Source organism: Meleagris gallopavo, chromosome 1, assembly GCF_000146605.3.
Source record: "Meleagris gallopavo isolate NT-WF06-2002-E0010 breed Aviagen turkey brand Nicholas breeding stock chromosome 1, Turkey_5.1, whole genome shotgun sequence".
NCBI classification, from domain to species: domain Eukaryota; kingdom Metazoa; phylum Chordata; class Aves; order Galliformes; family Phasianidae; genus Meleagris; species Meleagris gallopavo.
Genome location: NC_015011.2, coordinates 135,461,803 through 135,487,439, shown reverse-complemented (window position 1 = coordinate 135,487,439; position 25,637 = coordinate 135,461,803). Strand labels below are relative to the sequence as shown.

At 35.8% G+C, this 25,637-nt stretch overlaps 1 protein-coding gene across 2 annotated transcripts in view; it reads left to right on the top strand.

Annotated features, from left to right (window-relative positions):
* The window catches only part of ANKRD10 (ankyrin repeat domain 10), a 33,805-nt gene extending 8,414 nt beyond the window's left edge, over positions 1 to 25,391 (top strand). The window contains exons 3-6 of one of the 2 annotated variants that reach the window (XM_010728589.2): positions 5,615 to 5,706; positions 17,313 to 17,548; positions 21,137 to 21,232; positions 24,061 to 25,391. In XM_010728589.2, the coding sequence (XP_010726891.1) occupies positions 5,615 to 5,706; positions 17,313 to 17,548; positions 21,137 to 21,232; positions 24,061 to 24,527 (891 nt within the window). In that variant the 3' untranslated portion in view covers positions 24,528 to 25,391. Of the gene's footprint in view, positions 1 to 5,614; positions 5,707 to 17,312; positions 17,549 to 21,136; positions 21,233 to 24,042 lie in introns of both variants that reach the window. The other variant, XM_010728588.2, reaches the window with a different exon arrangement.
* The last annotated feature ends 246 nt before the right edge of the window (positions 25,392 to 25,637 follow it).

The window sequence follows — 25,637 nt, the reverse complement described above, 5'->3', positions numbered from 1 at the left end:
GGAAGAAATTTTAGGTTTGATTTGATGATGGAGGGTGTCTCAGTAGTTAGAATGACAGTAGAAACAAAAATAGCTCTTTATTAAGATGCATCTGGTCAGTCACACTGGTTTCACATGCATGAGCACTCGAAGCTAGATAGTTTACTTTTGTGATACCTGCAGCAAAAGAAGCCCACGGATACTTGTGATGTTTCACACGAGTGTGTAAAGCATAGTGCATGCTTTGCTCTCCACAGTTCCTTCAAGATGTTTATAGAATTGCAGTCAAAAACCTGCTATTCTTGTTTGATTTGCACTGCTTAATATATGATTTTACTTAATTGCAAGCTCTTTGAGGTGATCATCTGGGGCTTCCACTCACACTTGAGGTTTTGGAGCGCTATTTCCTGATGTGTATTCTGTTTATTCCTTCCAGCTCGCTGACTGATGCTGTACTTCAAACAGACATAGTCACTGGCTAATGCTTGTGTGAGGACAAGTGTTCCATGGACACTGGATACAAAACACATGCTGAGAAAGATCGGGGAATACTTGATATTTAAACTAGTAAAACTTCCCTTCCAAACTGACTCCTGGTCACTGGCTACAGACTAACCAATCACGTCTGGAAAAAGAAAAGGATAGCTTCTGAAAAGGAATCCACTCGAGTCTCCCAGTCCTAATGTAAACCTCTGGTACTCAGTAGAACTTGCGTGCATGTTTTCCTTTTATTTACCCTGAAGTATTGTAGCTCATACTGCCTGCCATGAAGTTTAGGAAAACATTAAAATGCATATCTTAATGCTGGTGGCAGTTGTCTGAGACAGGTCCTGGGCAGCAATGAAGGATAAATGCTGAAATCTGCTTGTCCCAACTCTACCTTGCTCTCCAAAGTAATTTCTGTGAGTATATCCCATGATGTCCAGCCCTCTTGTTTAACTGTATGTGCTGGCTAGAATCATTTATCTTTTTTTTTTTCCCTCTCCTTGATTGGTGGGCAGTTATACCCTGCTGTCCCTTACCCCCTAAAGGTCAGAGAAAGCCAAAGAGCCAAGCAGTGATCCTGCCTGTTTCTGCCTGCCACTGGACACAACAGGAAGTTATGTCTTTTTCTATCCAATGAGCAGTGCCTACTAATAGTTCTTAATATTGTGAGTCAAAACTTGCATTTAGCTTCCTGCCTGCTTTAGTTCACTCTAACAGTGCAAAGCAATTATGCTGCTACTTCCCTTTTTTTTTTGTTTTTATCCACGTCAGAATGCAGACTGATTCTGTGCTGTTGTGCAAGATAATGCAGCAGATATTCATAAGTTTTTTCTGATAAAAGCCTCTTATTTCATTCAAGTATATTTTCCCTCTGACCTCGATATATCAAATGTTTCTTCTGTGTTACCTTCCATAATTGGCAAAAATAAACAGAAGAATGTCATGTGGCCTGCCTTAAGGGGAAGGGCTAAGAAATACTGCATCCTTACAGATGATGTTAACTTTTCGTCCCACTAGTTATCATAATTTGGTAGTGAGGGCAGACAGATAAAGGAAATGTAGACATCTATACTGGCAACAACTGTAAACATACTAATATCCTTGATGAGGAGGGAAAAAGTCATTTCTTATGTGTTTTAGCAGCTTTGTTAACCGTCTATGCCTGCTGGATTAAATCCAGATTAAAAAAAATCCATTATTTCTCGTCTGTACTGAAAATCCAGAAGGTAAAACAATCATGGATTCAAAGCAAATCTTACTGAAGAACGTGGGAAAAAGTTCAATCTTCCCAACTTTTGGTTTCTGGCTTCAGACAGGTTAGTTAGATTTCTAGGCCTAGTAAATCTGACCACGTTTGGGGAATGTGGTCAGATACAGGCTTTTGAAATTGAATCAATTGAATAAGGGATGGTATTGGTTTTCCTGTCAGGTAAAATAGTGCTTCTATGTCTTAAATGTGTACCAGAAGCATTATACAACTGCTTGTGTAGTTCGAAACCCTTCAGTATAAGTGTGCATGGGAGAGCTTTAAGAAAAAAAAATATATAGCAGGTAAGTAACTTTTAGAAGGAAGGGAAGTAAATGTATGAGAGGTGAAATTAACTGAATCATTCAGGAGCAAATTTTCCACTTTCTACTCCAAGTTCAACTGGAATGTTGTAACACCAACAAATTTGTATTCTAAAAAGACAGAACTGGGGGAAATTGAAGGGGAGGAAGTATTACAAAATGAACTGATGAACAAATAAAAACTTCTAGAAGTCTGGAGAAACTCAGAGTCTGAGGAGAGATTTATGAAGGAGGTGTCTTTTGAGGCTAAGCAGCATTGTACCAAAAGGCAAACTGATTAACCAAGCTGAGATGAATTCACTGAAGGAAAAAATAATCAACAGAAACAAAAGTTTCCTCAGACACATTTATAAATGCAAAGTAAGGAATTAACCTGTATAGCTAGTCAGTAAAATGAAAAACATCAAATGTAATCTAGTATGTCTCCGAGCTGAATAAAGGAGAAAAGCTTTGTCTTTGCAAAATAAAAGTAGCACTCCTCCAAGGGGACGGAGGAGGATGTAGTGTGACAGTGAGTTGTGGAAAGTGTGTGGAAGTGTGTTTATGGTGCCTTGTGACACTTCCATCTGTTCAGAAGCACTGCACACAAAATATCATCTTCACAGAAGCAAACAAATTTGTATTATCTTGAATGCTGTGTTAATACTAGGAAACATTTTTTCCTGTACATCTGTTTGCTATGTGACTTCTGGATTATGAGAGAAGTCTGGTCAGTTGGTACAGTGCTACATAAGAAGGGTAAATGAGGACCCCAAAATTTAATTTTGACAGTGTTCTTAGAAAAACCTCTATCTTACTGCATTTTCTGTTCAGTGCCATCCACTCCAATTGTTCAGTCAACAAAGTTGCTTTCAGTCGTGTAGAGTGCTTCTTCCTCTTTTTTTAATCTGTTAAAAAAAAAATACATAAACTACAGCTGTTTTGTAGTGGAAACCCTCTTTTTTTTTTTTTTTTTCCTCTCAGTATAGCTTATAACCCAAAGAGAATTCCTTTACAAAGCTATGTAGGAAACTATGTTAGACAATAGGGAGAGCAAATAGTTGTGGTTCCACAGGAGAACTTCAGAAGAAGATAACTAATGTTAGTAAATATAGAAAATAGGTGTTGTAATTTGAAGGAAAAAAAAAGCTATTACAATCTAAATCCATGCATTTTATTCTCAAATTATTTTCTCAATTCCTTAGCTTCAAGGAAGTGTGTGCTTTGTCTGGGCTAGTGATTGAAAGAAGTCCTTCTCAAGACATACATTCTGAGATACTGATGTTTTTTCTGGTTATTGGTGACAAGTTTAGAGCAACTAATAAACACAACTTATTCTCATAATGTTGTGGTAAGGAGCATTTTGCAAAGGTCCTTTCTCATCCTTCTAACGCTTCCCAGCAGCAGTACTTCATAATTTGGTTTAGCTTTTACTGTGGGCAACATATTAGATTTGTTGAACGAGTAGAGGTTTTTGTCATCTTCATCATATGCATTGGCAAGGCGAGCTGACTTGTCCTAAACTGAACTTTGTATTGATGAGTATCGTTTTAAATTAAAGGTGAGACTATAAATACTAATGCTGAACAATGAAAAAGAGGTATAAAAAAGAAATTATTTTCTTTTAAATCTGTTTAACAGAAATGGGGAATGGAAACAATAACAAAGTGGTGCAATTGATGACAAGTGCCATGATGGGAAATTTTACTGCACCATAAAAAAAATCTTTCTGGATGCATTAATGCCAGATGAGTTTCCATATAGTTAATAAAATTGTCTTCCATTGGGATTATCAGTCTTCTGTAACTTCTAGAAAAGCTATAAATAAAATAAATGATATAAAGTTAGTTATAAAGCACAAAGCTTGCAAGTGGTCTTAAGGATCATCTATTTCCAACTGATATGCTGTGAGCGGTGTTGTCAGCCACCGGGTCAGGCTGCCCAGGGCCCCATCCAACCTGGCCTTGAATACCTCTAGGGATGGAGCATCCTGAGTTTCTTGGGCAGCCTGTCCCTGTGCCTCACCATCTCAAGCTGTCTTCGATTCATGAGATACAGCTGTTTTGGAAGAAGGAATTTATCACTCTTTCCTAATAACTAAGGACTACAAGAAGTTTTCTGTTCTTTTCTGTCTCCAAACTCTTTGCCAACCTCAGCAATTATCCTTAATTTAATAAGAAGGTAAACCTTTTCTTGTTCCATGACTGTTCCTTGCTGGGGCTGAATATGTGTCTTAAACAGTGATAAACTTGTTTATCTTCCATGAGTTTGTAATGTGTTAAAATAAATAAATAAAATTCATAATTAGCAAATTGAATATATGGAACATAATCCAAATTTCCTTCCTTCATTCCAAGTTACATTTACATGGTCTAGAAAATGCGACTGAATTTCTCAGAAACTTGGTGGAAAATTTCCAATGCTTAGTTCCTTACGTCAAGATGGTGGTGTGATCCTTTTTTGAATATACTCATGTCTCAGAGCTGCCAGTGTAGCCAGTAGTGCAGAGCTAAGCATGGGCCACCATTCTGTGTATAGACTGCTGACTTAGTAAAGCTGGTATTGATGTTTCAGTAAAAGAAGAATAGTGGAAAAAAGGAAGAAGAACAAAAAACTTGCTATGCAATGGAAATGTTGAGGACTGTGATAAAATGTAACAAAACAGTAACTGAACATTTACTTGCTACCTCAAAGCTGTGTTTCATTTCACATTCTTCTGTTTCCTACTACTTAGTTACTATTAACGTTAAGTAAAATTATTAAGTTAATAATAAATTATTAATTTAATTGCAAGTACTGAATTTCACCTCTATCCTGTAGGTCACGATGCACGGAATTCACCTGCTACTTACCAATTGCATATATAAAATTGCGTAGATTTTTCCCTCTTACCTGTGAAGCTGGGTAGAGGACCTGTAAAGAATACTCTGTTCTTATTACATTTGCATTTAATATAAAAAGTTGAAGTGATTGAATGTATTAGTTAGCACTAATGGAATTTAAATGAGTAAAGGTTACACAGAAAGCAATGGTATGTAGAACACATAAGTCAAATGTGCCTATCTTAGGAGAGATCTGACCTGTCCTGTGAGCTCTGGGCATGCTTATGTTACTGCAGAGGTACGCATAGATAGCTCTCACCTGGTGAGTATTTATTGTGCCATACAGTACCAAGTGACAGCAGGATCTCAAAGTAGTAGCAGTCCCACATACCTTGCATCTTGCTTCTGAATTCAAGATGGCTTGCAAAGTGCAGGGTACTGGGGAATTAAAATGCTGGGAGATAAATGTTACTGTAACTTGTTACAGTATCACGTGTTGATCTTTTCTAACAAATTTTGCTGCATATGCCTTCGATAATCTAGTTGTTCGATAAAGGCTCATCATGTGAGATTCATGCCTTTATAATTGTTTCTTGCTAAATACTTAAAGTATGTAAGAGCCTACTGCAGAAAACATTTCATAAAGTACCTGATATATTTGCTAGCTAATAAATGCTGCTTTTATTTTATCTGCTTTCTTAATTGAAATGAATAATGTAAAAAGACTGTCATTTTTAGAAAGATTATTATGCTTGACAAAATGTAGTTTGTCTTTGCAGGATTATGTTGGTGAAACTCCTATTCATAAAGCAGCACGGTCTGGTAGTGTGGATTCCATAAGTGCCCTTGTGGCTCACGGTGCGCAAATAGAGTAAGTGAGGTGGTTGGTTTTTTGTTGTTGTTGTTGATTGTTGTGCGTTTAGCTGACTAACTTAGACTGGTAAACATAGATACTAATATCAGAAAGAAAAATCAAAACAGCAGACACCTGATTAAAAGACGGCTAGACATGTTCAACTGTAGTAAAGCCCAAGATGTTTCGCATGTCTAGTAATAAAGTTTACTTTACTGAAGTGATACCAGTGTGCTATATTAGTATTGCATTTAAGTGATGTATTAAAAAATGTATCCCACTTCTGTGAGATGGCCCCGAACTGTACACTTTATTTAGTTTGTTGTTATTTTTTTTACTATAAATTGACACCTTGCACTGGTAAATAAATGCAGAAAAAAATGCAAAAACGTGCAAAATAGCATCTCGCACACTTTTTGCAGTTAGTTTAATACTGTTTGCTAGTAAATCGTGTATATTTGCCCTTTTAACTTTTTTCTTTAAAGGTTTATGTACTGCAAAAACATTCAGAAAATCTCACAAACTTTTGCAACTTACAGCATGGACAATATGGATGCAGTTTTCACCTAGAAATGTTGAGTATAAGCTCTATGGCTTATAATGTAAATACTTTAGCAATTTGTTTTAATTAGAACTAGCCTTTTTATCTTAAATGGTAACTAATTGTTGTATTTTGACCTGCAATGTGAAACTATTGAGTTGAAAGTGAAGTAAGAATCATGTAGTTAACTCCTTGTTTTACCCTTTGGTTTCCATCTTACTGTTTTGTAATGCTGCCCTGATAAATCTACCATAAATTTTAACTTTTTCAGTGGAATCGTAGAGCGTTCAGGAAATAGAGAACCTTTTATGTTAATAGTAATCAACAAATAATTTTATATGAAAAGATGTTCTTCATAGACAATGACACTGAAATAACTCATGCAGCTGTCAGGTAAATTATAGTCCAGTTCATTAAATCATTAATAAATTAATAAATTCCCATTTTGTACTCACTTCCAGATGTTTTCTGATAAACTTGAATTTAAATTTACTGTGGAATTGAGCAAACCTTAATTATCATCATCAATTAGCATACGATCTTGTGGTTTTTAGAAAGTTTCCAGTCAAAGGAAGTTATGAAAGTGCATAAACAACATGAAATATGTGACTTGAGTCTGATGTAAATGAAGAGAAGCTGTTATATCCATAGGACCTTAAAAAATAGGAGATGAATGGTTGAGGTTGGATTTGTGGCTGCAGCTTAAATTTACGTAATTTGGATTTTGCTCGCTTAAACATCGTATCTGCAAGCCACAGTCAAAAACCTTGGAATGCGTTTCTTGCCTTTGACCAAAGCTCTTGGCAGCAGAAATGACATAGATTTTATAGCAGTTCTAGTGAATAAGAAATTATTTGAATTCACTGTTTTCTAACTTTGAATTCTATCTACTTTACAGTAGGATAAACTTCTCACAGGTTCTATAGGTAAATGAAGTATGAGATTCTATCCAGGAAATCATAAAATCAATGATGCCAATGCAATAGGCTTGTGGAGCAACCCATGTTTCTTTCTCATTTAGAGCAACAGGACTTGGATGAAATTCTGCTGCTGTCACCTAAGAGAGATAGCTAATTGACTGACTGGGTTGGAGCTTTATTCCATGGAATGCGGTTTTCAGTGTCAGTATGTTAAATTAGGCCAAATTGATGTGTGTTTCTCTGATGATTCAATTTTGGGTCACCTGGATTTGAAAACTGGACCCATATCTGTAATGATTATACTGATTTCCTGATTTTTGTAGCATCTGCAAAATGCTATTTTCTACTAATGAGCAATTATTGAAACACTGCTGTTACAATGAAGTTACTTGGACTAGTGTAATCTATGATATTGGTGTCTACCCTATTCCCATATACTTCACTTGTTTGGTTGTGTTGGAAGCCGAAGAATACTGATGATAGTCTAGTAAGGATAAAATAATTGTCTCACCTGAATTGCTCTAGTTTACGTCATTTCAGGCTTGTTAGTGTATTAGTTTTACAGAGAAATACTATATCCTACAGTCTCTAAATTTCATGAAGGTTTTGCATTGTTTTTCTAATTGATGAGAGAGAATTTGGGACTCTATTCCTGTGTAAATTTTTTAGTAATATTAAAAAATAATAATTGTACCCTAGTGAAAATATTTTGATTTTTTTGTGGTATTTACCTTCTCATTTTAGCTGAAGCATATTCTGTGCACAGTATGTCCTACAGCCATAAAAATGGTTACTCCACTAACTATGGTATTCATGGACCCTTGAAGAGGGGGAAGCAGGTGGTCACAATGTCCTCATATGAGTGAAAAGGTTTGCTGTGTAAATGATTTTTAATGTGGATAGTATTTTTTTTTTAAAGTATCCATAATAACTGCTGGATTTTCGCTGAAACAGCATAATTAATGCAATTTATGTATGGTTAACTGTGTATTTGCTATGGTGACAGATTAGTATCCACAGCTCTTTAAAGAGGAAAAGCCTTCTTGGTGCCATGTTTTGTTTTGCTCTTTTAAGTGATTTTTGAAATGCTGGGTTGTTAAATGGTTTCAAAGGTAGCGTCACAGCACATATATGTATATATATATATATGTATAAAATGTAAATAAAATACAAAGATCAGCTATTAAAGCAGGACGCTATTAACTAAAAGAAAGTAGGCAAAGGCAGCTGTTAATTATACTAATTTGAACTTAATTGTTTCTCTCCATGTCTATGTTTCCATACAGTTCACTTGTATGGCAGATTTGAATATTTCTGAATAAAAGATCTTCTAGAACTGTAATTTGGACAGTTGTGCATTACAGAGTGAATTGGTTTGGAGCTAGGAGAGAAGTTTCAAATGCAATATTTCTTTGGGATAGAGAGATGTACCTTTTGGATTAGGACGGGCTCAGCTGTGCCTGTGCTGGGCCCATTGGAGCCATCTGGAGCAGGCCATGTTCGGCACAAAGCAGCCTCTTGCCTCCTCTTGCAGAAGCCGTCTCTACAAGCCCCTGTGCTACCAAGACTGGGAGTTGGCTCAGTGATCCTTGTCGGTCCCTTCTAACTTGGGATATTCTGTGATTCTGTGTGACTTGAGATGCATCCAATTGAACATGATTACTAGGTCATTCCAGGGTTTTGTTGATCAAGGTACTTGAATACTGAGGTAGGAATCTTCATATTTTCTTGCCAGAAATCTTAAAGGTTTTGGAAAAATCACTTTGCTGTACCATGACGGGATGCTGCAAGACCCTGAGAAATACTTCTCTGTTCTGATTTCCCATGCTCTGGTCATAGGACATTTTTCAAATCTTGATTGTGGCTACTCCTACAGTGTCTCAGCTTTTGTTCTTGTTAACTCTGAGACTTCTTTGCTTTCTGAAATTTCTTCAAAATCTCTTCTGCCTCTTTAGTAGACAGGCAGAAGAACTATGTAGATTTCAGGAGAATAAACAAAGTAGAAATCATCTATTACTTCGTTACTACTTCTATCAGTTTCCTTTTCAGGAAACTTTTATGGCCTGTTCTCAGGTTTTAGCCATCGGTTTTGGTTCATTTGTGCTTGTTGGAAAGTAAGGCTGCATATTTCTGGGTTTCTTCCCACTCTCTTAAAAATTTAGCAGAAACTTGTTACTTTTTTATCACGTGCTTGTTTTCCTAGCTAGTCAACGACCCAATTATAAATATATGTCTGCAGTCTCTTTGTGGTGTTACAATATGTGTGATGTGAACAGTCATTATTATGTCACTGTTGTACATTCAGAGGTGTCCTATTGATTCAGTATAGAAAAAGCAACATCAACTTTCTTATGGTCTTGAACCCCATCTTGAAAATAATGCTTCTGCTTCTTACTGTTTAGGAATAAGAGTGAGGTGGTGTTTCAACAGACAGTTCTTATGGGTTAATTAGTATATTGATATTTATACAATCTGTTGGGTACTTTTCAAGCTCAGGCTACTTCGAACTGAAGCAAATTCAATAATTCATGTTCAGTTTCACAGTGGATTATTCTTAGTGGAAGCAGTTGTTGATGGAAGCTCAGGAATAGGGAGGAGTGCAAGAGGTTACACTTCTTATGAGTAAAGTTGAATCCTTCATTAAAGCAGTGATATTTTGTGACCCTTCTGAAATGTGAAGAAAGAACAGAGGGTTATAATCTAGCTTCATAGGAGAGCTTAGTCATTAGTAACAAGCCTCTGAGTTATGGTGGTTTTATTGACTTCAGTGCGAAATAACTGGGTAAAGAAAAATAATGTGTTAATAAGAATTTTAAATCTCAGTAGCTTAGATTTCTGACAGTGTTGTTAGTTTTTTGTTTGTTTTTGTTAGTGGAAGTGATTTTCCTTCCTGTGCAGCTTCCTTTCAGACAGGTCTTTTTTTCTGTAAAATAAACTATTACTGACAGCAAGTAGGTGAGAGGCCAGCGTTACAAAGAGGAGCTTGGGTAGGAGAGGTATTACACACAGTGGAAGAAACAAGGATACGGTATGTTCCCAAATACAACAGTCCTATCGGTTCTGTTGGTTAGTCTTGACACTGATGATGGGGATGATCTGTATGAATGGCATGTTTGATCTGCTGATAAATTTTGATTGAGTTTGTGATTGGAGAATTGTTAGAGCAAGTGAGTTGTAGTTAACTTTTGGTTGTAAATGTGTTGATACGGGTTTTGTTTGCTATTCAACTTTGGGTCTTTTCAGTTCGGTTGATCACAGTTCAGCAAGTCTCTTTGGACTTGGACAAAAAAAAAAAAACATAGACAATTGCAGCACGGCCCAAAACATGTTCAGGTTGGTCAGAAAGGATTTTCTACTGCTGTGTGACTTATGCTACAGGTTATGAGTTGTATCTTGTTGCATGGAGGGTTAGCGAGCCTTTTGAAGAGTTTTGGGAGCTATTACTTAGCTAGAATGTTACTCTTACATTTCATACAAATTCCTTCTATGTATTCTGCAAGATGTTGCTGGTGTGTGGTAGATAAGCTTTCCTTAGTGTGAAAGACAATGTAAATTGAACAAACGTTTGAAGCTTCCATGTGCATGTTCCATGTGCATCAGTAGTTTCTTAATCCAAAAAAAATCTTCTGTGTGAGTGAGAGCGTCAAGTCACAAAAATTTAACATTTCATGTAGTTTGAAAAATTTTTCTCTCTTCATGTCTATTATTGAAAAATAACAAGTCCATCTGATTAGTTTTTTCATTCCTGATATTTTCTTCCCTTTGGCACAAAAATATCTGTTTAAAAGGAGTTTCTCTCTCTTTAGTTTTCCCAAGCAAAAGTCCATGCTTTTTCTACTAAATCTCTTGAACTTTCTTCAGTATTTGGCACATTTCAAAGAAGCTTGCTTTCTTACTTTTTCAAATTTCAGGCTGTATTTACCTTTCAATTTATATAAAGAGAAATAAGGTGATTGTATTTGCTACCAGAGGCACCTTTCAGAATCTGCATTACAAGACTTGATCTTTTCAAGTCAGAGTCTGATCTGAACTTTTCCTTAATGGTCTTCTATAATGCTTTCCTACTGCAAGCATTGGAGATCCTGGTTGTAGAGACATAATAGCAACATCAGTGTTAGATCTGATTTTCATGACTGTCTGGATGTATTGTCTTTTGACTTAGAGGCTACAGTATTAACAAGATGCTTATTTGAAATGCGTTGTTGCTAGTTATCTAGGAAGCCTTTATTTTCACTTCAGTAGTGGAGGTCTCTTCTGTTTTTCTAAGCATGATATCATTTTAAGGGTTAACATATTCATTTGGTACCTTTTATGAGTTGTGTTAGGAATTCTCTCTTACATAGTAGGGTATAAATTAAAAACTACTGTTAATTGCTGCTAGCAGGCAAAGTCAGGCAGTGGTATATTCTTCAGGCAAAAGTTTACGTGGAAATGATTCACATTTCCACAAGAGATACTGAAAATTGAAGTCCACTCTTTTAGGTCTTTCTTAAAGCACTTAAGCCAGAAACTGAGGCAGTAAATCACCGTCAGATGGTGATGACTGTAGTATTTCCAATGTGGTATACCATGGTAGTTAGTTCTTTCTTGTGTCAGTAGGTGTAGCTACATAATCCTTTGTGAACCGTAAGACTAAGATGGGTAAAAAAAAAAAAAAAAAAAAAAAAAAAGAACTTCACAAAGAGCTTCCTTCTTTCCAGGATACTCACCACATTACCATTTTGGAAGATGTTCTGAGAATCTCTACCATGATTTGAAAAGGTCTAAAATGATTTCAGCTGCCACATTTTGTTGTGAAATAAAAACTTGGCACCAACTTGTGCTTTTGTAGACGCCCAAGATGTAATTCTAGCATGGATTTTTAGAATTCTTATAGCTGTCCCCAGCAATGGCACACATCTGTTTGGTTAAGAATATTTTTATCTTGGTATCTGAAAAAAGTTTTAAAACTATTTTGCAACTTTTGTATTTGGACACCAAAGGGTTAAAACAGTTAAAGTTTAGTATTCTAAAATCACTTTGCTGTAGAAATTTTAGACTAGTATGCTGGTGTTTATAGGAAACTTTTTTCTCACTGTGGGCGTTTTCGTGTTCTGATCTCTTTTTTTCTTTCTCCTTTTGTTTTAATCCTTGTATCTGCTAATTTTTATATAGGAATAGTTACTAATTCTTTTGAGATACAGCCTACTAAATTTAAAGTGATTGAAGCCATGGGTTGACTGGTAATTTTAATTTATTCTATATAAATTTCAGTGAAGAACTGGCAAATGGGTTTCAGGATGCAAGTAATAATACTTTAAAGGCATAAAAGGCTTAGTATCTTGTTGTTAAGGTGGTCACATGATAATGGCTTACATAATGAATAATGTGCTACAGCACTTTATGTATGTTAATGTAACTTTTAATCATATTGTTGCCTGCAAATATGTGATCCCTTATGATTATAAGTTTCCTGTTTATGCACCATTGCCCGTTTAAATCAAACAGAAGATTCTGAAACTGTGAAAACTACACATGTCAATGTTTTACAGCTACGTAATTCGAATTGACTTGATTTTTTCAAGTAATCCTAGAAAGGGGGAGCATTCCATATAGAAACTGCTGAAACTGCCACAGGTGCTTCTCCGAAAACCTTACAGTTGTGGCATTGAATGTTCAGTATCGCTTCCTTTCTGCACACAAGGCATACTGTTGAGGTATTTGTTGCGGTGATTGGTTTTAATGCTAATCTAGGAATTCAGATATAGAATCTATAGATTTGCATGCTTTGCTTACCCTAATTTACGATTATCTACTTTATTTGTAAACTAACAATAGATAATTGAGATCAGTATTTTTAACAGATATTACATTGATATACAAAAACTGTGGTTTATTTCTTAGATTGTCGCATGGCATTAACAAAAACACAAGTAAGCTGGAGGTGATGTGATCACTATTTAAAAATTATACATTTAGCTTCTTCTACATTTATGAATGCTTTTCCAAAGAGATTTAATGTTGACTTTTATAGCAAAAATTTGTTTTGTTTTTCAAGGTATGTGACATTATAAGTGGAAGAGGGTGTATTTCAAGTAGTAAATATCAAAAATGCATAAAAATGTACTTGCTTTTTTCCTTCAATAAGCTTAACATGTTTATATAGAACAACTTAGAATCAAGTTCTTTTTATGTAACTTCAGTATGATTTATAATTCAGTGCAAGAACAACAGGTCTTCATCTTTTCATTCTACAGATCCTTCTAAAAGCAAGTTTTTTTTAATTATCTTGAAGTAAATCTTTCTTACAAAAAGGTACACTTCAGCAATTCCAAGTTATTTTTTCTGTTTTTTCTGTAGCTCATGATGATGGAATTATTTTCCATATTTTCTGCTAGCTTGCCTCAGATTTTTCTCCTTCCTCTAGTGAGCTTCTCAAAACAACAACTGCATTTAAATTGTTAGTAAAAAATCTTCCTAAACTAAAGCTGAATTGAAAGTTAACTTTACATTTCTATATACCAGTCCTGTTTGGCCAGGATAGTTGTTCCCTTGCTTTTGAAGAATGAATTAGGCACGTGGTCAGCCTTTTTCTAAAAGCATTTCAGTTTCAATAGCATCTTCTTTATAGTTGGTTTGATATTGATTGTGATGTCAACTGGAGGGAGAAAAGCAGATTAAAATGAGAGTCCCCTTCATGCCAAAATTAGTCAGTTTTGAAGACTGCCTTGAGGACATCAATTGATGGATGACGAAGAATTGGTTTGTAAGAGTGTTTTCTTTTTTAAGCACTGTGTAAGGTATGTGAACGAACGTATATACAAAAGTTAGAGCTTTAACTCTTAATTAATAGTGCATATTTTCAGCTCATTTATGAAATGCTTGTCGCTACAGAGTAATTCAGTTGTTAAATTTAATCTGTCAAGGAACCTCAAGATCCCCTACTTCCCTGTATCCAGATTTCTTTCAACTTTTCTTGTGAATTTTTTCTATTTGTAATAACTTTATAGTATGAAAAACTATCTTTCCAATTGTATTTTCCTTACTTTGCTTTGGAGTTAGCATCTCATTCTGTGCTTTGAGGTAAATAATATGTCCTCATCATTTCCAGCGCCTGGCTTTCAGCCCAAAAAGAAGGTTGAGGGTAAATAACATCATACTTCTAATTTATCTGCAGGAATCTGAGTACGTAGATATAGTGAATGAACTGCAAAGCGAAATGAAATACTTCTAAGTAATCTTAACAGGATAACAGGACTCATTTGTTTATTCAAATTCATGAATTTCTTTGGAAATGGTAACATGCATGTACCTTCCAAGTGTACAATGCATCAACCGTGTAACAACCTACCAAAAACTGCATTTGATCCTCAGTAAAGTAAAGTCGTTTTTTTCTCATGTTTGTCAGCACTGCAACGGAATTGTGTCGGACACAGTTCTGTGTGGAGTAAGTGCCAATAAGTGGAATTATGTTTTCAGGACTGTAGTTTTCATTGTTACTTTTTTGGAACATATCTGTTTTCATAGAAATTCGACCAACCTTTAGAAAATACAGTACCAAGTCAGTGAATGCTATTTACTAGATGACTAATTGTGAAATGCACATAATGTGCACAAGGCTTAGCTTGATTTTCTTTTCTTTAATATTACTTCTTCCATCCTTTCATACTTTCATTGCTGGCAGCTGTTTTGTAAAATAGTTTTGAAAAATACCAATCTACCTAGCTAGTTATTTCCTTGATCTTATTTTAGCTAGGTAGCCTAGTTTAAAGAGACCTGAAACAAAACTGTCCTCAGGTGTCCTCAGGTGCAGTATCTTCTTTTTCTTCTTCAAAAAAAAGCCTTGCTAGGTTTTAAATTATGAGTAATAGTGAAATAGAGCTGTCACGTTTGCAGCGTGATTAGAAGAAACAAAGGGATATCTTGCCTGAAGATTGAATATCAGATAGTATATTTTGAGTTTCTTTGAGCTTCAACCATTTCAAGATTAGGGATAGTCAGCTCAAAGCTAGAACTGAAGGGATTTTTAACTTATAAAAAATGGAGGATAGGTGGAAAAAAAGGTTTTTCAAGAAATAAAAAATTTTGAGGTATTCCATTTGTGCTGTCCAAAGCTGTTTTTTACTGCTTTTCTTTCACAGCCCATCTTCACTTTACTTTAATACTTTTTATGTATTCAAATTCTTTCCAGAAGCAGCTATGAGAAATGAAATATTTCTTTAGAGACCTTCTAATAACTGAGGTAGTTGAAAACTTACTCCAGTATGGTAATTACCTCTCTGAATATCCTTCTGATATTTTGACAGTGCAGTCCACATCACATACAGTATTCTTAATATCAAAGTTAATCTTTGATTACTTTGATTTCCTTCTAATAATTTACATTATTAGAGTTTATAATCAAGGACTGGTATAGAGATGGATTGCATATAAGAAATGGAGCTCCTTATTGTGTCTTGTGTAGTCAGTGCAGTGAACAATTTCTATTCTCGTTTCTATAATGAATTTTTTTATAGTAAGAAACTGTTTCCTCTTACGTAGCAGTTGGCCAGCAAGTTTCTAGTCATCTAGATCCAGTAATATCTTTTTATTTGATTTGTTTGTATTTTTTTTCAATCACTTTCCTGATTTCCTGACAAAGGAAGTTCTTTCGAAAATTATAGGTTAAATTCAGATTTTTAAGAGAAAAAGTTATAAGTTGTCAGAATCAAGAATGTTGCATCCAGTGTGCTTCAGCCCATTGTAAAGTATTCCAGTTTTTTCTTTACCTATTAGGGACAAACTTTTTAGGATATGGGAAGGGGAGAGATCTGAAAAAAATCTTAGTAGGTTCATTATATTATAAAATAGGTGAAACTTCAGATCACATTTCCATTTCTTCTTTTTTTTTTCTGGGAAACAAACCTTTCTCAAAATTTGGTATATGCAGCCTTGCACACTTGCTTTTGTCTACATTTATTTCAGTGCCTTACAGGGGCCAGCAAATATAAGGTGGATTAGAAATAACTGAGCTATTGTTTTTGTTCAGAATGGTTATTTTTCAAGTTTATGTTCCTGAAGTTTTTGTTGCATTGTGTTATGTTTGCTTGCAACATTTTAGGAAGAAAAGCTAAGCTTTGTTCTTTGTGCTCTTCACATGAGCTGGAATAAGTTGATTTCTGTTTCATATGAGTTTCAACAGGGGAATTAGGTCTTATCAGTCTCTCAATTCTTATTCTGTGGCTAGTCTGTTTCTGAATTTTCAAGTAATGAACTTGTCTGAACTACTGAAGCCCAGATACAAATCCAATTTTCTGATGTATTGGAAAGGAGGAAAAAAAATTAGGAAAGACGTATTGGCATCTTTTGTCATTTTTAGCCCTCTTGTCACCACTTATTCACATTTCCTTATTACTCTGTATTCTGTGCACAGACGTGTATGTTTGTTTAAATACGTGTGATAACTGCACTCTTTTTCAAATTAAACCTTCATAAGTCTGTGTATCTTACCTGTTCTCATTTATAATATTCTTGGTGCTCTAGAGTATTCAAATTCCAGTGTCATTTCTCTTGTACATGGAGAACAGTCTTGATACAAATAAGAAAGCAAGTCCCAACACTTATGATGTCACACACTTTGAAATAAGAAACAAACCAGAAAAAAAAAAAATCCTATAAGCAAAGCATAACTAAGTATAGCATCTTTGTCTTTTTTTCTTTATGTGTGTATATTTTATTGTTACCTTAGAAACCAGAATGCCATGGACAATTGCCAAGTCATGTTAAGTTTGTTTCAAGTATTTGATCTTTTACTCAAGATATAGATTACAAAATAAACTGCAGAAGATCATAGATGGTTAATTTCAAGGCTTTAATTAGTCTGAAGTTTACATAAAGGCCAGGTACTTCAGACTATTTTAGATTAAAGCATTCTGAGAAGTTTAAATAGGAAGATGCTTTTTTTTTAAAGCACATAGTATATTGATTTTATTTTAAAGTGTATTGTCTCCCAAATTTTGCTTAGAAGACAGATGTATGTGAGAAAAGTTAAGTTAGTTATAAAACTATGATTGATAACTAATTTCTTAATGGAAATTTACTAAGTGTATGTTTTCTCTCATCGCCAGCAGATAGATAGTAAGGGCAGCAGCAGCAACGAGCTAGATTGATGAATGAGTGTAATTCAGTTTCTTTGTATTGTACAGCTTGAGAAATGCCAGTGGCCTGACAGCAGCAGACCTTGCACATACCCAGGGCTTCCAAGAATGTGCCCAGTTTCTCTTGAACCTCCAGAACTGTCATCTGAATCGTTACTATAGCAATGGCACCTTAAATGGGGGTCATCAGAATGCAGGTCCCAATCCATTCAGTGGTGGGACAAGTCGAAAGAGATCCTTTGAAGATGTGGAGTCTGCTGGAGTAAAGAAAGCTAGAACGGAAGGTGAGATCCTAGAGGTAAAAGGGATGGGGTGATACTGTTGCTGAGAGAGGAAAATAAACGTTTTAAAGCCTTTCAGAGTGGATGTCGAGTGTTATTCACGAACTCACCATCATATCTAAATTAAGTATTGATACAAGAAGCAGGTAAATACAGTTGTTCCATCCTTTGAAGAGTGTACACATGTCATATGATCTCAGTTCTCCCTGTCATCATCTTGACGTCTTCAGAAATTTCTATTCCCAGAGAGTACTGTAGTTACACGACACCAAGAATAACATATAGAAGAGCAGAAGCTGAAATTAGCTTCTGCTTTCCTCGCTTTCTTCTCATTTAGGAGAGCCACATAATTCACAAAGAAGCCCAGATGTTCTGATGGTAATTTTCCATTTTGGGATTCATTCTTCAGAAATGGTTTACTAAGCAAGATGGGTGAAATAAATTTGATGCAGAAAGGTTTCTGAATTGGTATGGATTGTGTCTGTAACATGAAGTGAGCATACACTAAATATCCAGGATCGTTTTCTATGGGGAACTGTTAGATTATACAAGAATATCAGATGGGAATGAATCTGAGGGATTCATATTCAGCCCAGTGCGATGAAGATGCTGCTTCTTTCTCTGCCAGCAATGATAGGATAATACCTTGAAGATATTTTTGGTGACTATATGAAGAAATCTTTTTCAAATCTTAAATACTGCATGAATAACGCGAGAGAATATCCTGTTGCCTTGTTGTGGACATCCTGTTAAACTCATACTGAAGACAAATTGAGCATTCTGTACTCAAACCTCCTTTGTTCCTGTACCAGCAATGGAATAGGGACTCTATAGACCATCACTGAAGACATCTTCATGAAACTGTGTTTTGTTCTAGTAAGTGTGGTTTACAGTGAGCCAAAAAAAGCTGGGCTTAACTGGTGCTTAACTGCAGGTAGTGAGAGTGGAAATGGACCAACATTTTAAAATCTGATATGAATAAAATAAATCACAACAACGTTGTCACTCTGTAGCATTTGCTTTAGTACTTACTATCCAGCCACCATTTCAGCTGTCCTGGGATTGGAGGATTGGATGTGTTTACTCTGAAGCTAAACATATCTAAGATATACCACTTTATCTAGTTGTTCCAAACTAAATAAATTCCTGATGGAGAAGAGCGCGTATTCAATTAAATGGAAGGTTATGTTTCAAGGAATAAAGTCTTTAAGTAGTTTCTTGGATTGAGAAAGTACAGTACACAGATGGATGTAACAACTGAGGAATGATGTTTTCAATGCATTCATGTTCTGGTATGAGAAGACGTTGCTTGAAGTCAGAGATACACACCTTTAGTTTTGAAGAGTTATTCCTTCTGGATATTCATAACCAGCAAGCTCTTTGGTTTCAGAAAATTGTTCTAATGTAGTCAGTAGGTAGCATTCCCCCAGAGTCTGCAGGAGTGGCACTGGGCCATCTGTGATATGTTGCCATGAAATAGCAATATCTGCGTTATCTTTCAACATAAGGAGTTGGAGTAATGGGTAAGTGAGATGAAGCAAACAAGTACAATATGTTCAAATGAACGAGGTCTCCTAGCCAATTACCAAGATAGTAGGGAAGCAATCAGAATAGATTTTTTTTTTTGAGGTTTTTTTTTTTTTTTTACCAGTATGACTTTTAACACCTTTGCAAACAAGGTAAAAACTCTGCTGCCTTTGCTTGAAGATTTTTAGAGTAATTAAGAGATGCACCCAAACTCGGAGTTTCTGATGCAGTGTCTGCCTTCAAAGACATCAACATCAGTAATATCATAGTAATGTAAAAAGCCTGTTGGGAATGAGAATGAGTCACCTTTCTTGAGGCACCTTGTAAACAACAAAGGTGAGTAATGAGGAGTCATCAGTACATCTTTGGGCTTAGCTAGCCTTTTTTAAAGAAATGAGCAAATTCAGGCAGATTTGCCTTTAGCATTGCCATTTATTTGCACATGGGAGTCAAGATATCCAGAGAGTGCAGGCAGTTATGGCCAGATTACAGCAATTTAGAAAAGCCTACACAGTGCCTTGGCACGGTATACACAATTTACAATGAGATTGTAAGCAGTGGAGTAGGGAAAAAAAATACTGAAACAGGCTTCATCCTTTGATCTGCAATAGCTAAACTGGAGAGGAGATGAACTTTATGTACACGATTTTGTTTTTTTTTGCACACAAGTCTGCTATTGGGCACATAGTATTAAAAAAGCCTTCAGCCTCAAGCTTCTGCAGTGCTGACACAAGATGCTCTGTGACTGATGGAAGCAAATGCAATACAAGAACAAGCTCCAGAAGCTAAACAAATGTACATTGATAGCTTCTGTTGCAACTCTGCATTCAGAATGCACACTGAATCATTTCCACTTTTAACTTAGAAACGTCAGCTGAATTTTATGTCAGTTCTTCAGAAGTAAGTTCCAGAAATCTCTCTTTGATTCCTGAGGCGGTTGGGTCACACAGTCAAGTGCAAAGATGATGTGTGCCAGGCCAGTTGATCATTTGTGTGTTTGTTGCACTCCTCCTCATCCATCTAGCCCACTGCCTTTGGCAAACTGGCTTTTGCACTGTGCTGTACAAGCTCAACACACTTAGTTTGCTGTGTGCAGGAGGTGACCTGCATGCATGTCATGGCATTCGACATAGCTGCTGTTGGGTTATGTTTGTGGGATGAAGATGGGGAGGATTGCTGAGTGGCTGTACCCTTGCATATGCCAGCATGAAACTGCACACCATATTCCTCTAGGTATCCAGAGAAAATGTCTCTTCCTGGTCTAGGGTGATATGAATCTCACTTCTCTAAGAACTCTGGTCTCCTTTAAGACCTATGTTAACTCTGGAGCCCTGAAGCCCTGGCAACTGCTTAAGGTTCATTAAAAGCAAGTAGTTTACTAAGATTTCCCATGTGCCAAAGGTAATGCAAAAGACTTGCAGCCTACTGAAGTAGCCCTCTATATTGTGGTGTGTGTGCAGAGTATAGAAAAGTGTGTCAGCAAAAAAAAACAAAACAGTGCAGGGTCTGTTGGGCTAATACTGAAGGGGTGCATTGGAGGGTGCTGATAAGAGAGAGTGCAGTCACACCCTTTTCACTTATTAAAGCATTTCCCATATCTCGACGCTTCTTGGCTCTTACCAGGAGAGATCTATGTTCAGTTCTTGGATGGTCCCTGGAACATCTCATGAGTAGGACATGAGTTAATAGGAGCTGGAACTTGGGAGCAAAGGGGGAAAATTCCTAACTGACACTGAATGCTCTCTGGGATGGAGTCTGCTTATATCCACAGGGCGTGCTACCTGGGCAACCTAAATTACTCTCTAGTCAACTTACACCTAGTGATACATAGGTGCAAAGTCTGATAAGTACGGTGGTAATTATGCATTTTTTAGTATAGTAATGAAGGTGCAGCTACTCACCTTTTGTTTATTTCACACTTGTTATCCCAAAGGTCAGAAGCTTTCACACATGAACAATTTGTATGTAAAAAGCTTTTGTTTTAATAGTGAAAGTACTCATCTGTTTGTTGGCTGAGTTTTCAAGTGTGCACCAGTGACTAAGCAAACCTCTTTTTTTAATCAGCTTACAGCTTTGATGGCTTAATACCAATGATGAATGGAGGAGTTGAGGACGATGCTGACAATATGCACGTTGACAGAGAGTTTGCTGTTGTATCAGGTGGGAGTGGACAGTTTCCTGTTAACTACAACAACATTCAAATGGTCGAAGACACCAAACAACAGGAGAGTAGTTCTGTTGGACCAAAAGAAATTGAAATATACACTGTTTCTGCAATGCAAACGCCTTGTCATTGCAAGAACCAATACGCATTTTATTTTTAAGACTTAATTCTTTACTTTTGCACATGATTGACTAGAGTCTTGAAAACTATTGTATTGTAACACCCAACATCATGGGGTTTTAGTAGGTGTCTAAAATTAGCTGTTTCATGCAATATATTGTAATGGTGAAAGAGAAGGTTTAATAGCAGTTCTCAGATGAACAGAAATCCACAGTGGCTGTTTCACTTCTAACCTGAGGCTTGTATTACGTTGTGCCTTGCTTTTAGTTGCTATGATTTCAGGTTAACGGAAACTCAGAAGTAATGTAAATGATTCACTTTGTTTCCATTAAATAGTTTTACTTGCTGATAAGACTTGATAGGGAAACATATCATAGTGCTTATATAGCTTTGAAAATAATATATGTTACAACTAAACTGTACGCAGCATAGTTTAACAAATGCTATAAAGAATAGTCTAGACTACATAATGTGTTCAAAATTTGTTCAGACAATATAAGCACAGGATCTTGCTATGAACAAATTTGTGAGTTTCAGTGGGGAAAAAAAAAAGACTGGATACTGATGTTCTTAAACTAATTTGGAACTAAATTTGGAACTGCCGTATCGGAAAGCTGTTTGGACTTTGTACATTGATTCTTCCTCACGGAACAGTCATAATATTAGAGGTATTAGTGGATATTAACGGTGTTTTTTTTCAGGGCTGCTCAATCCGATGCTTTTTGATAACCCCAGGGTGTGCATAGAGCTTTGATAAAACCTGTTTGGGGTCAGCTTTTCCATGCACTTTGTAGGTAAAGCATGGAGTTACTATGATAGTGCATTATTATAATGAGAAATGAATATCTTACCTTAATTTGTTCTGTGATTAAAATGTTTGTGCTTTGTACCACAAATCAGATTTGCCAAAGGGAATGATAATGGACAGATATTTTAATATATTAGAAATAAATATATATACATATATATGCAGTCAGTTCTTAAAAAGTAGATTATGATATTTTCCAGTGATAATTACTAAGTGTTCTTATTTATGGAAAAATGATTGTCATTCATAAATATTCTCTATTACTATAGGTGCTAATTTTTAATGCGTAGTAACGTTCTATAATTATCACTAGAATTATTCATTACCTACTTTTGCATATTAACTATGGGTAGCGCCACTTCTATTAAATTTGACTTGGCAAAGCCAGCCTATAAGGATTTATTTTTAAGCAGTTAAAATTTCGCACTTTTCAGTTAATAAACACTATCTGAAATTCTTTCTGTGCGTTTTCATCACTGAAATATTAGCTTTGGTGTCTCGATGGGTTTGGGTGGGGTTTTTTTTTCATTTTCAATCAGAATTTGTTGTTAGTGAGTTCTGTTGACGTCATGAAGGGATGAAACAGGAAACTCCGGTTAGTATACACAGCGAGGTACAAAATTAACACATTTCTTGGCTTTGTGTATTGGTGTACCCATATTTCAAAACATATCCATGCAATGGACTAATAACCAAAGCTTCTGATTCTTCCTTGTCAAACAGTGGTACTCGTGTCACTTAAACAGGAACCCAGTTGTTTTTAAATGTGGAAAATTACCAGCAGGCAGACGAACTTACTGGCTCGATTTGGAAATACAACTTAAATGCAGTCCTGTTTTGCACGTAGGTTTATGCATTTATGTATTCACAAACATACGTGCAGATATCCAAGAACAACAACGGGACATAAAATCTTTAAATGTAGCTGTGTAGACCTGTAGGTTTCTACATTTGCCTCGCTATTCTTTACTAATACAGATATAAATTTTAGATGTCCTTTACCTGTGGGCATTTTAAGGCAGAGTGTATTCTGCTAGTTGTTGAGCTAGTACTTTTGAGTACCACTGCAAAAAAAAAAAAAAAAATTGCATTTCAGACATGCTGATGAAATTCTGTTGATGGAAATAATAATGATTGTACTAACTACTAAATCCAACAGAAATTGCTTTAAAACAGTTGTCTGTTTTTTTGCATGCACATTTTTAGAATTTTGTTCCCTACTACTAATCCTTTTTTAGTTTTCTGTGCACTCTGCTGTTGCTATTGTATGGCCTTTTGCATGTGGATTGTACAGATGTTATTATAAACTCATTAATATAAACCTCACTATCTCATCTAGCAAGCTGCTAGATGAGTTGAAGAACTTTCTAAATAAAAGAACATTGACACATTTTATATTAGCATCCCAGCATAACATTTCTTTATTCAACCTACTTCAGTGTATTCTGTGCTGTAAGAATGACCACTGAAAAGAAAGAAATGAGTCACAGACTAATTACTACAGAAAATAATATTTTAAAAAAGGCAACTCTTCACCCTGTCACAGATACTCTATTATTGTGTATTTACAACCTTAGAACCCAAGAGGGCATTACAGTTAAGAATGCAGTCTGCTACACTTATAGGAAATCTGAAAAACTCACGATGTCTTTGAAAGATTAATAGAAATATAATTGAATGTAGATAAGATAGTTGCATTTTTGACATTAAAATCCATGCCTCAATCCAGCTCCTACGAACATGAACTGTGTATATTGTTACTGATAAAGAAAGGGTAGGCTTATTTGCAAAGTTGTGTTTGGAAACATTTTAAAAATCAGTGGAGTATAGTGGAGACGTTTTGTTGTATTTCGATTTATTCTTAATTTTTGGTGACAGGTGTATTTCTTAATGCAGATATGAATAGCAGTAGCTCCATATTGAATGCACTGACAAATGGATGTGCCATCAATGGACATTTGGATTTCACCGCCGCACAACAGCTCAGTGGGATGGATACCAGGCAAGAAGAATGTTTAACATTAACACCTACTGGAATAATTCCTGGAGTAACTTCTCCCGGTAGGCATCGAATTCATACCAGTAATGGCACCGAGGAGCCAGAAAAGGCCATGAATAATCCCACTGATATGTGTGGATCTCTCCATCTGAATGGAAGCCCAAGTAGCTGCGTTTCTAACCGCCCCTCGTGGGTGGAAGACCCCGGAGATACTTTGCACTATGGACACTACCACGGTTTTGGGGATACTGCTGAAAGCATCCCTGAACTTAGTAGTGTCGTTGAGCATTCCAATTCTGTTAAAGTTGAACAGAGGTATGACAATACTGTCTTAGGCACAATGTATTTGTACCATGGCTCCTAGGTCAACGACCTTTATATCACACGCATATTGAAATTGCTACCAAATGAATCTGGGGGCACAAAATCTTCACATAGCATTACATTTGAAAATTGCAACTTACTGCTATTTTTACACTTTGTTTATATAAAAAGTAAACCTTTCATTTGACAGCCTTATACAATAGTTTTAGTTTGTTGCATGTATGGGGCTTGTTTAGTGATAAAGTAGGTGCTGTTATGATGGAATGGTTATTTTCATTTTTTATGGAATGTTCCGGTTTTGTATTTTTTTATTTCTAAGCTTGTGAACACTATCTTTCTCTTTTTCTCTTTTTAGAGCTGTTTTCCCTTTTATTAAAACTATGTTTAAATGAATTTTGTGAAGAAAATGTTACATATGTGCATCACTTAGAAGTAAAGATTTTCCTTTTCCATATCTTCTGCCGAAGCTATGGTAGTAATATCAATGCCAACTATCACTATGCAAGGTTGAAAAGTGGCAATCTTATGGAGCTTCTCTGACTTTATAGTTTGTACATTTGTTCAGTATAATTAGATGTTCATCTTCTTCACATTTTTGAGCAAGTTGTTTAAAAATGCAGAGGCAAAATTTGGAAAAGTTAATGTTTCACTTTACTATAGCATAGAAGTTGCTTTCTGTTGTTGGGCTCTTTGCATTATAGAGTGGGAAGGTGGGTTGCCTTTGTGCAGTCGCAGTCAGGTGTGCCTCAGGTTAGTTCTGAATTTGTGGCATTTTCCTTTTGCTTCTCTTCTTTATATGTATGCTTGATATTTTACCATAGCTCACAGACCGGAGGCATGTTGGCACTGTTCTGCTTTGTATGCAGTTTAAAATTACTGTTACTTGTTATAGAGTTTGGCAAGTCAGAATATTTGAGTTTGACCGTCTCGGATATACATTTATTGTCCTTTTTTAACATATGCTTTGAAAATGTAATGTTGTGTATTCTGGGCTATGCTCATAGATATACGTTGTATTTAAAGCTTAATACATAAATCAAAACTCATATAAGTGCACTATATAAGCACTAATAATATAAGTTGCTGCTTTGTGATATGATAAATGAAGAGTGGGAAGAATATGGTAAATGAGATAAGCCCTCTGAATTGT